Here is a 13,680-nt window from a genome sequence, read left to right on the forward strand (position 1 = left end):
ACTCCTCGCAGTCCTCCAATTACCCCTTAGAGTGTACTTGCAATTCCCTTTCACCTGACTTGCCCGCCCAACTTCACACCTGCTCCCTGCTTCATCATCCACTTAGCAGCATTAATACCAGACAATTTATCTTCTTCAGTGTGCCTGCTGACTGTGTTGAGTTGTTCCAGTCTCATCCTCTGCCTGCTAGTGTTTGCCTTTTCCAAAGCCTTTCATTTGCTTTTTATCCCTTTGGTAAAAGTAACCCTTTGACTTTGGCTCAATTTTGTTATTATTATTTTTTTGCAACATTTAACAGGACAACAACACAAAAATAAGCCAGTGATAGTAATACAACTAAAAGGGGAAAAGGGTATCAGTCACAAGAGTGTTTATATGAGGATTACTGGCTAAACCTCATGAAGAATCAAGGAGATTCAATTAATAATATATAACAATAAATAATAAGTAGAAGAATAAGAATAAGAATAACAATAATAATAATGATAATAAACAACTGAAAAGGAAGCGTAGAAAACAAAATTAATGATAATAAGAATGTTAATGTTTAAAGATGACACTAGCCAGGTCAAGTTAGATGAACAGCTCTGAGAAGAAGAGGGGTCCGGGTTGCTCCAAAGTAATGACTTTGGTCTTGGAGACAGGCTGAGAATTTTTCCAGAGAAATGTGTTCTGTGAGGGTGTTAAACCAGTGTGTTAGACACTTTATAGACACTTTACACTTTAGACGACATCACACTAAGACACTTTGGATCCGCACGGAGTAACTTTGGGACTGAGACACTTTAAAATATCTACATATCTCTGTACATAAATGCTGTATATTCCAGGTAAATATGACTGTAGATTGGACTGTATGTTCTTTGTTATCCTGAGACTCTGTTTTATATTTGGTGAATTCTGTGGAAGACTTTGAACTGTATTAGCAGTCAGTATTAGTTTGTATTTTTTGGACACAGTGAAAGTGTTGTAATTGGCACTGGGGCTAGGTAATTATCCCGTGTTTGTGTGGGAAGCAATATGGTTGTGTCTTGGTTTAATAAAGACAGTAGTTTTTTGGGGATTTTTTGTTTTTTCCATTGAGGTTAATTTGTCATTATGGAAGATATGATGTAGGTGAAGGGGTGAATTTTTTTGTGTGAACTTCGGGTTATTCCAAATAGGGGTGTATTTGCACCGGGTTAATGTGGATTTGAAGAGCTTATTGATTTTCAAAATAACTGTGTCATTTTAAACTTGTGTTCAGAAATGTGAGGTCGGCTATTAAGATGGGTGTCCATTCTTCTAGTTCTGTCCATGTGTGAGGCTTTGAAGTTCATCTTTGATCTCTGTTCACCTTTTGCAAGTTCAGACTTTGGCTCGAATGTGAACACCTAAGATCTGAATTCATTCTGAAGTACTTGCACTTGTGTTCATTTATACTCACATCCGTCCCTCTTGAGATCCCCAAGCATCAAGTTGTTTTGGCAGCGTTGATGGGTATGGTGCGGTCTTCACGGCAGGATGTTGCAGGTATTGTTGCAGTGAGCTGTGACAGCCATGTTTGGAGATGCACAAGATACTATGAGATCTGCATAAAGTGGTTCAGGAGTTGTTAAAAGATTGTTTACACGCTTTGGCGAGCTGTGCAGATTTCCCTGCAGGCTGTGGTTTTTGTTGTCACGGTAGGTTTGCTGTGTCTTTGGCAAATCGTGTCTGCATCATTGAGCATTGCGTTATCAGTAAACTCATGAATCAATCGCTTAATCAAACGATTAATCGAACAAATAATCAATCAATCAATCAATCAATCAATCAATCAATCAATCAATCGATTAATATTACCACAACTTGTCTAGTCAATCTAGATTAAATACTGGTGGGCTGTCAAAGTCTTTGTTTTGTATAACATGTTTGAAATATGGCTTTCATTCTTTCATTCATTCATTCACATTAGAATTATCAACTTAATGTATAACAATAACAGTGCTATCTATCTATCTGCTTCTGGTGGATCACGGGCAAACACTCTCAAACAGACGCGGTCCTGAACTGGTTAACATCCGAGGTAACATCATCCTCCGTCCATGAGATGTGGATTTAAAGGTGAACGCCCACATTGTGTAAGCGGAAGATGGAGTTCTCCGCTCGCTCCGCGGTGTCTTGCCGTAAACTGGAAGCAATCGTCTGAACTCCATTTTTTCGTCTGCACATCTGCAGCCAGCCAGCAGCGGCAGCAGCAGGCGTCATGTGTGCTCGTGTGAGCTCCGGAGGTTGCGAGGACCGAAACGCCGCGGACATGTAACGCTGGACGGATAAGCTGGTCTAAAAACATCGAGCCGACATGTGCTGCTGATTCGAGGGGGCCGACTGGTAAGAGGTAAAGACGCTTTGTGTTTTTGTGGTGATGCTTCATGCCAGTTACGCAAGGATCACGCGAAAACTAGCGGCATCTTGCTAACCAATCCCTATTAACCGCAGCAAACTTTCAAAAATACCGCAGGCCTGCGTGGAGGTTAATATTAGTTGCTGCGTAAAATTAATTATAAGCTTACAGAAACGTTGTTTTTCTATTCAAATAAGGCTCATTTTAGTAATTGCTCTCCTTTGCGCATGTAATGTATGCTTATTATTGTGTGCCTTTATTATTGTGTTACTGCGGTCCCTGTTGCATGATCTGCGCCTGCGTGTTGCTTACCGTCTCCAGGTGCCCCTCCCGTCACGGTGCTCCCCAGCCGGTGTCCCTGCTGCCATGGAGGTGGGCAGCCTCCCCGTGGAGCTGTGGAGGGTTATCTTGGCCTACCTCCCTCTGCCCGACCTGGGCCGCTGCTGCCGGGTGTGCCGCGCTTGGCGGGAGCTCATCCTGTCCCTGGACAACACCCGCTGGAGGCAGCTCTGCCTCGGCTGCCCCGAGTGCCGGCATCCCAACTGGCCCAGTCAACCCCATCTGGAGCCACCATCCTGGAGGGAGGCCCTGAAGCAGCATGCCCTAGCCACCCGCACCTGGACTCAAAACGGGCCCGAGCTCCAGTCCTCTGCCTGCCTGCTCTTTTTCCGCCGACGAAAGGACCGCAGGGTTTGGCACGTGGGGCCCGGGTGCGAGTTTGAGACCTTGCGCGGGGCCCTGGCGGTGGCGGGGCCGTATGACCGCGTGGTCCTCCATCCGGGGGTGTACGAGGAGCAGGCGGAGGTGTCGCTGAAGGTGCCCGTGGAGCTGGTTGGGCTGGGCCGACTGGGCGAGGTGGCCCTCCTGGTGTGCATGGAGCAGCAGTGTCCCACTGCCAGGCTGTGCAACCTGGTTTTCATGCCACCCTGGTTCTCCACGGTTGTATACAAGGTGAAGTAACAGCTTCTTATTGTTACAGGTATCTCAGCGGTGTCAAATCCAGTTATAACTGTCTGACTCCAATCGCCCTTTCCTCTCCTCTAGACATCATGGGGTCACGTCCAGCTGGACAACTGCAACTTCGAAGGAGCCCAGCTGCAAGTCCGCGGCCCGGGAACCTGCCAGGCTCGGTTTTGCTCCTTCTCACAGGGCAGCTCTGCCCACTTGCTAGGCGTCGTCCTCAGTTTATTGGACAGCTGCGACTTCTCAGGAAGCGAAACGGCCTCGGTGACTGTGGAAGGTCCCCCGGTGTCGGACAGGAACTGGGCCTGTAAACATTTGGCCGCCCTGGCCAGGACGTTCCCGCCATGCGGCGTGTTGGAGTGCGACGGTGTCCCCAACGGCCCTCGGGACGACTCCATTGGTGGGACCCAACCTCCGGGCGCTCGTGTTAAAAAGGAGCACGTGAGCATGGAGGACTGGAAGAGAAGGACCGGGGTGGACGCGGTCTGTCAGGGCACAGTGATCGAAGATGGCTGGAGTGATTGCGAGCGCAGCGAGGGGGAGGAGGAGAACCGAGACGGAGGGGGAGCCTACGACACCAAAAAAACTTTTACACTGGATTACAGAGTCCCGTATGACCATCACGGCCTGTCCCATTTACTCAAGCCCCGGCCAGACGGCTCCCTGCCGCTTGCCTCGTCCCCTGACCCCCCCTCCGTGACCCCCGAGCTCCTCAGCCTTCACCAGGAATTAGACAGGGACCCAGAGGCTCGTATGTTGGCGGCCTCCACCCTCGGCTGCCTCATCAGACGCTGCCTCTTTAGGGACGGGAAGGGTGGCGTGCATTTGTCTAATTATGGTCAGGCTCGACTGGAGGAAAATGTTTTCCGTGGGCTGAACTACGCCGTCCGCTGCATCCAGAACTCCACAGTAAATAAAATCCCATCAGTCAATATCAATCTTTGTTGTGGAGAAATGGAATGTAATTACATCTGACAGGACTTTTATCCACAGTACACCAGTTGAATGATATATCAAGTTAAGGAAGGAGCCAATATCATTAGTAATTAAACAGCAGTTTCCTATTCAATCTGTCACTCGAGCTCTGCCTCTCTTCCCTCCAGATAGTGATGCTGAGAAACGAGGTCTGCGAGTGCCGTGCGTCCGGCGTTTTTCTGCGCCTCTCAGCTCAGGGCCTCATCGCAGAAAACAACATCCACTCGAACGGGGAGGCCGGGCTGGACATCCGGAAAGGGGCCAACCCCACCATCTTGGTAACTGCTACACCTTTGTCTGTTGAGGATGCAAGCAATTGCACACAAAAAAAAGGTCCACGTGCTAGTGCTAGTTTTTCCCAGAGTTTTTAAAAGCATCTCATGGCCAACAGTTATGAGTAAGATTGCTTTATGTAACAAAAAAAAACAGTTTTTATGACTTTGCGTTCATAATAAACTACACAAGTTGACCAAACTTTTCTTGGCTACTACTGCATTTTTGCCCTCTCATTCTCTCTTTCATTCCGCAGTGCAACAAAATACATAGCGGTTTGCGCTCTGGAGTTGTTGTTCTTGGAAACGGAAAAGGTTCAATTCGGAGCAACCAGATCTATAACAATAAGGAAGCGGGCGTGTATATTCTCTTCAGTGGAAATCCTGTGGTGAGGTAGGCTGGACCCTGCGAACATCTCAGCTTCTCATGGAACTGTTTTTCCCTCATGGTTTCTGGATATTATTCAAAGCGGTCAGACAGTTTGTAGATGGGGTTTGACAGTGAGGAAAAGACGGGGATTTCTCTGCAGCTTCTCAAACTAAAGTGTTACAGTAGTGACCGAGTGTCTGTGTCTGTGTGCGTATCTGCACCCTGAAATGTAAATCAGGGATCATTCATTTACACCTGAACGTCCAGAGGATGTTTTTAAATACCAAACTCCACTGCAATCAGTGAAGAAAGGGGTTATTTCTAAGTGTTAACGAGTGTTGATCAGGATGTTTGCGGCATTTATTCAGATTTACATATGTCAAAAACTCGTGGTTTTGTACATCCAGAAGCCTTAAAGAAAGCCAACTGCACTTGTAGAGTTTGTCTTGTGGTTTTGTACAGTACGTCGTGATGACTCCAGTTTCACAACGCACTGCAAGCTCCAGGAGTTCTGCAGTGCAGTGGAGTATTTTTTCTCAGTAAACGTGTGCCATAAGCAGTGTTACATAATATTTTCAGATGTGATGCTGCGGGTGCAGACGGCGTGTGAACGCGCTCCGTTTCTATTAATATTCTCTCATCTTCGCTGTCTCTCTCTCAGTGGAAATCACATCTTCCAAGGGCAGGCGGCGGGGATCGCCATCAACGAGAACGGCAGAGGGATGATAACAGGTGCGGGTTTGTTCCGTCTATTTCCCGGCTTCGCGCAGCTTCCTCACCTCCACACGGTCGAACCGAAAGTTAAATCACATAAATGCGTTTTTTTTTTTTTAATTCTAGAGAATGTGATCAGAGAGAACCAGTGGGGTGGCGTGGACATCCGCAGAGGAGGCGACCCCATTTTGAGAAACAACTACATCTGTTACGGCTACTCGGACGGCGTGGTGGTCGGAGAGAGGGGACGCGGGCTTATTGAGGGAAACCACGTGTACTGTACGTATTTCTAGCCTGGGTAGTAGGTCCATGTTTAGTCGAGTCGCGCCACAAATGTTGCCTCTTCCTCCGCTTTCTGCAGGTAACAAAGGCTGCGGCGTGTGGGTCATGTCATCCAGCCTGCCGCAGCTCCTAGGCAACTACATCGTCCACAACTGTATGTACGGGCTGGCGGTGTTCTGCAGGAAGGACCCGGAGAACATAGAGGCCAGGGAGGGGAACTGGCCCGGGCAGGAGGGGATTGGCGGAGAAGGAGGAAGTGGCGAAGGAGAAGGAAGAGACGGGCAGGAGAACTTCAACGAAGAGGGCGAGCTGTTCGCTTGGGACAGCGATCTGGACAGCGAGGACGAACGCCACTCTGCACGTCGCTCCATCAGCGTGGCCCTGGTGGAGAGCAACTGCATGAGCTACAACGGAGGTGCGCTAAACAGATCTGCCGCAGTGAAACGCACGCACGGCCTTTCTTCTCTGTCCCTCTAACGTTCTTTCTGTGTCCTCGGCGCAGCGGTCGGCCTGTACGTGAAGAGCAGCGAGGCCCTGAACGTGTTCGCCAACCTCGTCAACAGCAACCGCGGCCCCGGCGTTGCCGTTCTCCAGAGCAGCCAGATGACCCGACTCGTCACCAACTGCATCCTCGAAAACGGTCGAGGCGGCGTCATGGTGGAGAAGGACTGCAGAGTGGAGCTCCGCGGCAATGGCATCTATGAAAACAGCGGCCACGGAGTCAGCTTTAATGGCAACGGGCAGATCACGGAGAATGACGTGGTCGGAAACCGGGGGTATGGAATCCAGGTCTCTGGAAGTGCCGATATCAAGGTGGGATGGAGTTAAGCATGGGCACACTTTGCTTTTGATTTCCTTAATTTTAGATATACACAAAGCATGAAGCATAGACACGTACAGGCTAATTACTTGCTAAATATTTGTGTCTTTTTATTATTATTATTCATGTTTTTTAGGTGGTGCGTAACCGCGTCCAGCCAGCGCAGGGCTGTGGAATCGCTGTGCTGGGGCCGGTGAAAGGCGCCGTCCACGACAATGTCTTGTTCCAGGGCCACCCTGGAAACAAAAAAACCCTTCTACATATGGATCCCGGCAATGAGAGCTGTGTGTTGCGCAACAACAGTATTGTAAAGCATAATAACAGGTAACTAGGCAACCCATAAAAGTGGCGACGTTCAGAGACATCAGTCTGAACATTTTCTTCTGCAACCCGCACCGCACCTATAATCAGTATATTATAATGTATGGAAGTTTGCGGTTCTGGTGCAACGATTACCGCTCGTAATTATGCGTTTCGAGAGTGGCGCCTCAACGTAGTGGAACATTTAACGAGTCAGATGTGAACATCGTTGGCTACAGGCTCCACTTCTTCTAATCAAGCTTATTTTCTCTTTTCCATTCTGAAGCCGTACATCTTCTCCACAGTGGGTTTTGGAAAACCCTCCCCCCCGCCCACTGGCCAGCCCCCCCGGCGGACTCTCCTCCTCCCAGTATCCGTCCCGACTTGGAATTTCCATGACCACCAGGATCAGCGCAACTGTTGAGAGCGGGTGCCACAGCGGCAGCATGTTCTGCACCATCCTGTGAACGCCGGCGAGCACTTGCACACCGACAGGACCGGCGCGCTGGCCCCCGCACGCCTCCGAAATCATGTCGGCCGGGGTGCGGCTTGCCCTCCGTCAAAGGAGTAGGAGGCCACACCTGAGACACTAAAGGGCCCGTCCACTCTCCCGGTACATCTGTGCGTCACAGCATTTTCCTAATCTAAAAACAAGGCTTTTGTAATTTTACGATTAAAAACGCTTTTTGCACTTCACACTGTCGTCAGCCTGCATCCCACACGAAAGCTTTACCGTCGTCACTTTCCCCGTTTACCGTAGACACCGTTGGCTACGTTCGTTTGCTTCTGGGACTCTCTGGTTAGGAAGCGCACACTTATTAATCCTAGCAGGAGTCAAAGACTTCAGAGACGCCAGCTTCACCCATAGGACAAAGTAAAGCTGTGCCTTGTATGACTTTTTAAAAATCAATCAATGATTGTAGCTAGGGAAGGAATGTTTATAGTGTGAGGTGTATATGCAAAAAGAAAAAAAACAAAACAAAGCCAAAATGAAGCTACTGCCTCTTGCACAGAGATGTTGCCCGGTGAGTCTGTAACAACACGTCCTCCATGTTTTTATTTTGTTAGTGTGATGCTCTTCGGTTTTCTTTGACATTCCAGACACTCTCGGCGCGCTGCACACACTCACAGACTCACTCGGTAACAGCCGGTCAGAGAAAGGAAAAGGATGTTCAGCGTGCAATATGTGATGTCTACAAATGTGCCTATACGTCTTTACTGTCTAAGATAGATGTTCTCTCATTGAGAATTTGTTTACATGTAGTCGGCTTATTTTTTTGTATCATGGACTGCAAAGCATCAAGTGACAATATCATGCACAACTCAAAGTTCACCACTTTGTCTACAAAACACATCAATAAACAGCTCTTGTTCGTGGCATCCGCGGTCCTCACTGTCCTTTTTTCCCCGCGGCCTTCAGTGCATTTTCTTGCGTTTCCGTCTCTCGGTGAACTGGTCGTATTTGACCAGAGGTAGAGCCAGGGTGGCCTGTCTGTGTTCTTCTCGCAGTAAGGCCTCGTCGGCCTTTGCCCGGGGTGGTTTAATCAGGGTCAGCCCCATAGACTTTGCAATTTCAATCACCCTATAGAAAAACATGTGAATCAGTCATACAGCCAGAGTTCTTTTAATGCAGCCAATGCAAATACCCTTTAACCATAAATAGCCCTTGAACAGCAAGTTCAGCCTCAATGTCCTCGCAGGTTGTTCTCTCAAGTTATGTGCATTTACTGCGGATTTGCACAGTTATTATGAGCGGAGATGATGATACAAATGATGATGTGCAAATTTGGAAAACATCCCTTCCCCGGGGACGAATAAAGCTTTCAGAATTTAAAACAGCATTATTGCCCATTAACTATTGACATTTTACAGTTTGATCTACTGACAGCCATTATAATAACAGTTCATTATGTAATTTGACAATCATTCAAGTAGAACGGTGCATTTCACAGCGTGGAACGCAGTAAGAGCCACCGACATTAACATCAGTCTTCCTGTGTTATTTAACTGAATGCCTGCGTTCTTTTTTTATTTTTTTTTATTTATTTTGTCCATACCTGGCCTCTGTGATTCCCAGGTCACGGTGCAGCAGTGTGAGGTCTGCAGTCATGTGACCCATATGCAGCAGCAGCGCCAGGCAGTGGGCTGCTATTTTGGCACGCATCGATGTTGACACTGTGTTCTGGACCCTGTAAGGGTGAAAGTAATGGTGAAGAAGTGCAAATAAATGGTGAAGACAAAAGGCCAGCTGGTTTAGAAAGCGGCGGGGCAGTCGCAGCCAGTTTGGTCACTGGCCCCAGACCCATGGCGCTTGTAGATCACACGATTCAAATCAGCCGAGGTGAAAAATGAATCGCGATGCCCTTTTTAAACAGCAGAGGGCGTAATCTAGTTTTGAGTTCACTTAATCGCTGATCTTCCTCAAAAAACATTAAGTCCCGAACAAGGAAAAAACATGCAAGCCTTAGATTTTTTGTTTATTATTTTAAGCTCTTTTTTTAATTTATGTTTTGTTTATATAAAATCTAATTTCAGTTGCACTTTTAAGAGTACATCTGCATTGTATTGCACAGTTTACGGTACCTCAGACAAATACAAAGAGATTCTTTAAATTTGTTAAAGACAAAATATAATTTGTAGTTTTTAAATGATAAATATATATTTTTTTAAATATGCATTCTTTGCATGGTTTTTATTTTGAAGTTAAATCCTACCTCAGAAGTGTGTTATTTTGTCTGGGAAATAAGTAAAGGGATCCTTTTCAGTCATAATTTCTCTCTCAAGCTCATGAGAAAATCGTATCAAATCATGAGTTGAGTGTATCATTAAATACCTAGTACGTCCTGCAAATACAGTGACAATCACAAACTTTTCAGTCTGTGTTCATTTTAAAAAACTGTACTGAAATTCTAGGGGCAACAAAACAAACTATTTTCATTTTTCCAAAGAGGTCAGAGTATACTGACACTGATTTTATGCAGATGATGCTTTTGATTTGAGGCTGCAGCAGTGAGACGTATTTGTTTTGCATCAGCGGTAATCTCTAAGTGCTCAGCTGTCGTGATCATCACCACCGGTTAAAAAAGATTAAATTAACAGTAACTTAATACAGCCTTTTTTTAATGTAATGTTATACCCAGTTAGGTAACAAGCAAACATAAAAAAATGTTGCAGTACTTCCATCAACAGGTCACAGGTACATCATAAGCACAGTAATTTAACAGATATTTAAATAAAAATGTGTGATATGTAATAATGTTCAACCGCCATCATACCTGCCGTTGTTGAATGTCTCCACAGTAAATGTTCTTAGCAGTTTGTTCTGAACGTTGCGAGGGCATCCTTCCTCCAGCCCAACTGTAAAACACGAATTACCATCACTCTGTGTGCACCACTTCACTCACACATGTGCGATGATATGCGAGAAAAGCAGCAGTACTCACACTTGCGGTTGATGCTCTTCTGCCGAGACAGTTTGAGCAGCATGGAAAGGTAAAAGGCGCATCGTGCCATTTTCTCTCTTTCTTCTCCTGTGGTCGGCAGGTTCTCCAGGTGCCTCACAACGCACAGACACCTTTTAGGGGGCGAGGGGGGATAAGTGCAAAAGAAAATGTGAATGCAAAATGTGAATGCAATGAAACACTTCGCTAATAGAATTTCCCAGGAGGCATGAGCCCTGTGCTGCCTTTACCCTCCATCATCTCTCATTTTCTGCAACTCCTCAGGGGTGAGTGCTGCCATCTTGGAACCAGCCTGCTCCAAAGCGTCGTAATCTACTGGACTCAGGACTGAGGATACAGGTTAAGGGTGGAAACATGAACAAGTGTAGCTCTAAATATACACATATATATTATGTGCATTCTCTTATTGACTTATTGAATAATCTGAATAATTCTCCCTCTTCCCCTAAATCATCCTCTCTAAACTCTGATAGACACCAGTATATTGCCTTAGGCTTCGACACGTATCCACTAAATGTGGACATGGTTTAATCCAATGCAAAAGCCTTCATAAAATTCATTATACAAACATTTAACTTGCCAGAAGCTACGTTCCTGTTAGTGATGATTGTAATATGTATGTAATAAAATCAGTTCCCTGCTAATGATAGCATGGGCAGAGTTCATGGGCAGAGCATTTCCAGAGGCTGATCATTCTGTCAGTATTGCCACTGAAGGTAAACTCCTTCAGTGGACCACCTCTCTGCGCACGTGATGTGGAAAAATAAAGGTCTTTTCCTAGGGATTGGGACATGCCTCTTATGCCACCAGTCGAAACCTCTGATCAGAGCGATTTCAGTCGGGTTGAAGAACTGCTGTCCACGCTACTGCAGCCAGTGGCACACAGAGCAAATAAAAGATACGGTCATCAAATGGGTAGACGTTCTCTCGTTTGTCTGCGTTTGCATTGCAGGGAGGAAGGTGGCTGGCCAGGTCCCCCTGCAACTCGGTCTCATCCACTTCCTGTTGTAGAGCTGCGGAGAAAGACAGGGGACAGACATGTGACTTTTGCTCCGTGTTGACTTCTCTGCCACATTTCCCCCCAGTAGATGTGTCTAATAACAACTGAAACACAAAGACTGTGGCAAAGCAACAATGCAACAGCTTTACCTTCCAGACCCTTCTGGTCGATCACAGTGTTGGCAGCCTTGGCCACCGCATGTTGCAAGGTGTCACCTGCCACCTGGTTCAGCCTGCGGGACGTCAGAGCCCTCTTCTGTTTGTTGGTGCCAAAGGCCTCAATCAACGAGTCCACCTGAAGAGAAAAGCCGAGGGAAGATTGAGACGCCGACGTCACATTTTAACTCTTAGTCTGTTGGACAAGTCATTACACAAACCTTATCTCTGTATGTCTTGATGTCCTGAGGTTTTTCAGACTCTTCCATCTCTCCTGGTGAAAAATTTAGAAAAACTGATGAAATCTTGAGCTGTGCAAAGCATTAAACATTTACTATCGAAGGATAATCCAAGCTCATTTACCAGGATAGCTAATAAATTAATTGCAACTGTATCAATAAGTACAGATATGTAGACTCATTATAAGTCATTAATCTTACACTTAATATAAAAATCAACACATTACCTGGTATGACAGGTTGCATGTTGAACAGCTGAGCGTTGTGCATCTCCATCTGCATGGTCTGTTTGTTCAACACACCCACATAATATCTGAAGGGACGACAAACTGATTAGGACGCTTCGCTGAGACACAGGCCACCATCATAATCTTATATTCACCTACTTGCAGAGACTGTTACACTTTAAAGATCCTGCTCCAAAATTATTTCCAACATAAGACAGTCTGTCTGTTTCAGAGACCTGAAAAGAGAAGAACATGCTGAGCAACGCGACCTAAACAATTTATGAGGAAGTAACAAGATGACAATGCTCTATCTTTCATCTTTCTCACCAGTATCCGTTTGCTCTTTTTTCTGGGGTTAACCTCATCCACGTTCTTGTACAGGGTGAAATCCAATCTGTCTGCATTTCTGGGGGTGCCATTTGAAAAGCGAACTGTGAGAAAAAAAGAAAGAAAACAGGAAACAATCAGTCCCTAACTCTGGACATTAACAGGACTTCGATCACGTCAAATAGTCACTAATGAGCCCTATTTCTACAAGGCGGTTTGTAAGAAGTTTGTGTTTTTTTTTTAAAAACTGTCATCATACAACTAATATCAAGTGAAAGGGATCCCACGGAGTCGCCTGAATAACCAGCACTAGCACCGTGGCTAGCACCCACGTGTGCAAGACACAATTATGTTCAAAAAGAGCCGCAAAAAACGACCCGACACCAACGTCACTGTTTCATTAACAGTTCTCTTCACTGGAGTTTTGACATGCAATAAATGTGAGATAGTCACCAAGAACAGCTTTGTCAGAGTCCCTCTCCTCTCCGCAGCACACTAACGAACAGGAGGCAGCCATGATTGTTGTTATGAGTTTCCACGTGAGGCAAGAGAATTCCGCTCTCCGTACTTCCGGGTTCGCCCGTTTACAGGGACAACGTATTGCATTTGTGTTATTGAAGAAACATAATTAGACAAAAACAGAATAAAACGGCCTGACAGTAATAATAACAATAATAATAATTAAAAACATAATTTCATACCAATAAAAAATTAAATGAAGGAAAAACAAACGAACTATTCTGGGTTCTTATTTATTTTCTCTTAAAACAAAAGAGGATACAATCTCCACTCAGAAGCTACCTAATGTTTTTTTTTTTAATTATTCCTTAATTACCCTCAGTAGCAAAAGAGTGTCCAGATTAATTTTTGTTCCACCAAAATAGATGTCTATGAGAATCATAATGGAAGTACATAACATATCACTGCATCACTGTAATTTATTCACACAGGTGCTTTAAAAATTTGTATTTGGCAGATATGAGCTACCCCGCTTTTAAGTTTACATCACAAGTTCACAGTTAATATTTTATTTTCCTCAGTCGTACACTTATACTTATGTATATATACATATATACACTTTATCTTGAGTGCTGAATTGCTGTTTCTACTGTAGTACTTACAGTACTATTTATTTATTTATTTATTTTTTACTACTGGCTGCAGGTACAACATACATACAATAGGTTTTACTGTGCATTGTTCTATGTAT

General features: G+C 45.4%; 2 protein-coding genes across 3 annotated transcripts; one reads left to right on the top strand and one right to left on the bottom strand.

Moving 5' to 3' along the window:
- Positions 1–2,112: 2,112 nt before the first annotated feature.
- On the top strand, positions 2,113–8,441 carry fbxo10 (F-box protein 10). Of its 2 annotated transcripts, none has more exons than XM_047578640.1 (11): positions 2,113–2,359; positions 2,687–3,316; positions 3,410–4,237; positions 4,432–4,581; positions 4,833–4,969; positions 5,607–5,677; positions 5,786–5,938; positions 6,021–6,356; positions 6,444–6,754; positions 6,898–7,085; positions 7,348–8,441. In XM_047578640.1, exons 2-11 carry the CDS (start codon positions 2,732–2,734, stop codon positions 7,526–7,528), a joined length of 2,940 nt encoding a protein of 979 aa, XP_047434596.1. In that variant the 5' UTR covers positions 2,113–2,359; positions 2,687–2,731; the 3' UTR covers positions 7,529–8,441. The 2 variants fall into 2 exon arrangements, with proteins under 2 accessions (XP_047434596.1, XP_047434598.1); XM_047578642.1 differs by having other exon boundaries at positions 2,113–2,352.
- Positions 8,092–13,039, bottom strand: polr1e (RNA polymerase I subunit E). Its single transcript, XM_047578643.1, has 12 exons — positions 12,924–13,039; positions 12,471–12,574; positions 12,303–12,379; positions 12,144–12,229; positions 11,899–11,951; positions 11,672–11,816; positions 11,425–11,535; positions 10,753–10,849; positions 10,505–10,635; positions 10,337–10,418; positions 9,119–9,250; positions 8,092–8,643 (listed from the first exon to the last, which is right to left on the bottom strand). The coding sequence occupies exons 1-12, from the start codon at positions 12,985–12,987 to the stop codon at positions 8,478–8,480; spliced, it is 1,248 nt and encodes a 415-aa protein (XP_047434599.1). The 5' UTR covers positions 12,988–13,039; the 3' UTR covers positions 8,092–8,477.
- Positions 13,040–13,680: the final 641 nt, after the last annotated feature.

Source organism: Mugil cephalus, chromosome 2 (genome assembly GCF_022458985.1).
Source record: "Mugil cephalus isolate CIBA_MC_2020 chromosome 2, CIBA_Mcephalus_1.1, whole genome shotgun sequence".
Lineage (NCBI taxonomy): Eukaryota > Metazoa > Chordata > Actinopteri > Mugiliformes > Mugilidae > Mugil > Mugil cephalus.

Coding starts and splice junctions, on each gene's coding strand:
- polr1e (XM_047578643.1), bottom strand. CDS start 12,987: ATGGCTGCCTCCTGTTCGTTAGTGTGCTGCGGAGAGGAGAGGGACTCT. Junction 12,380..12,470: donor AAAAGAGCAAACGGATACTG/GTGAGAAAGATG, acceptor TTCTCTTTTCAG/GTCTCTGAAACAGACAGACT. Junction 12,230..12,302: donor AAGTGTAACAGTCTCTGCAA/GTAGGTGAATAT, acceptor TCGTCCCTTCAG/ATATTATGTGGGTGTGTTGA.
- fbxo10 (XM_047578640.1), top strand. CDS start 2,732: ATGGAGGTGGGCAGCCTCCCCGTGGAGCTGTGGAGGGTTATCTTGGCC. Junction 5,678..5,785: donor CGGCAGAGGGATGATAACAG/GTGCGGGTTTGT, acceptor TTTTAATTCTAG/AGAATGTGATCAGAGAGAAC. Junction 5,939..6,020: donor TGAGGGAAACCACGTGTACT/GTACGTATTTCT, acceptor CGCTTTCTGCAG/GTAACAAAGGCTGCGGCGTG.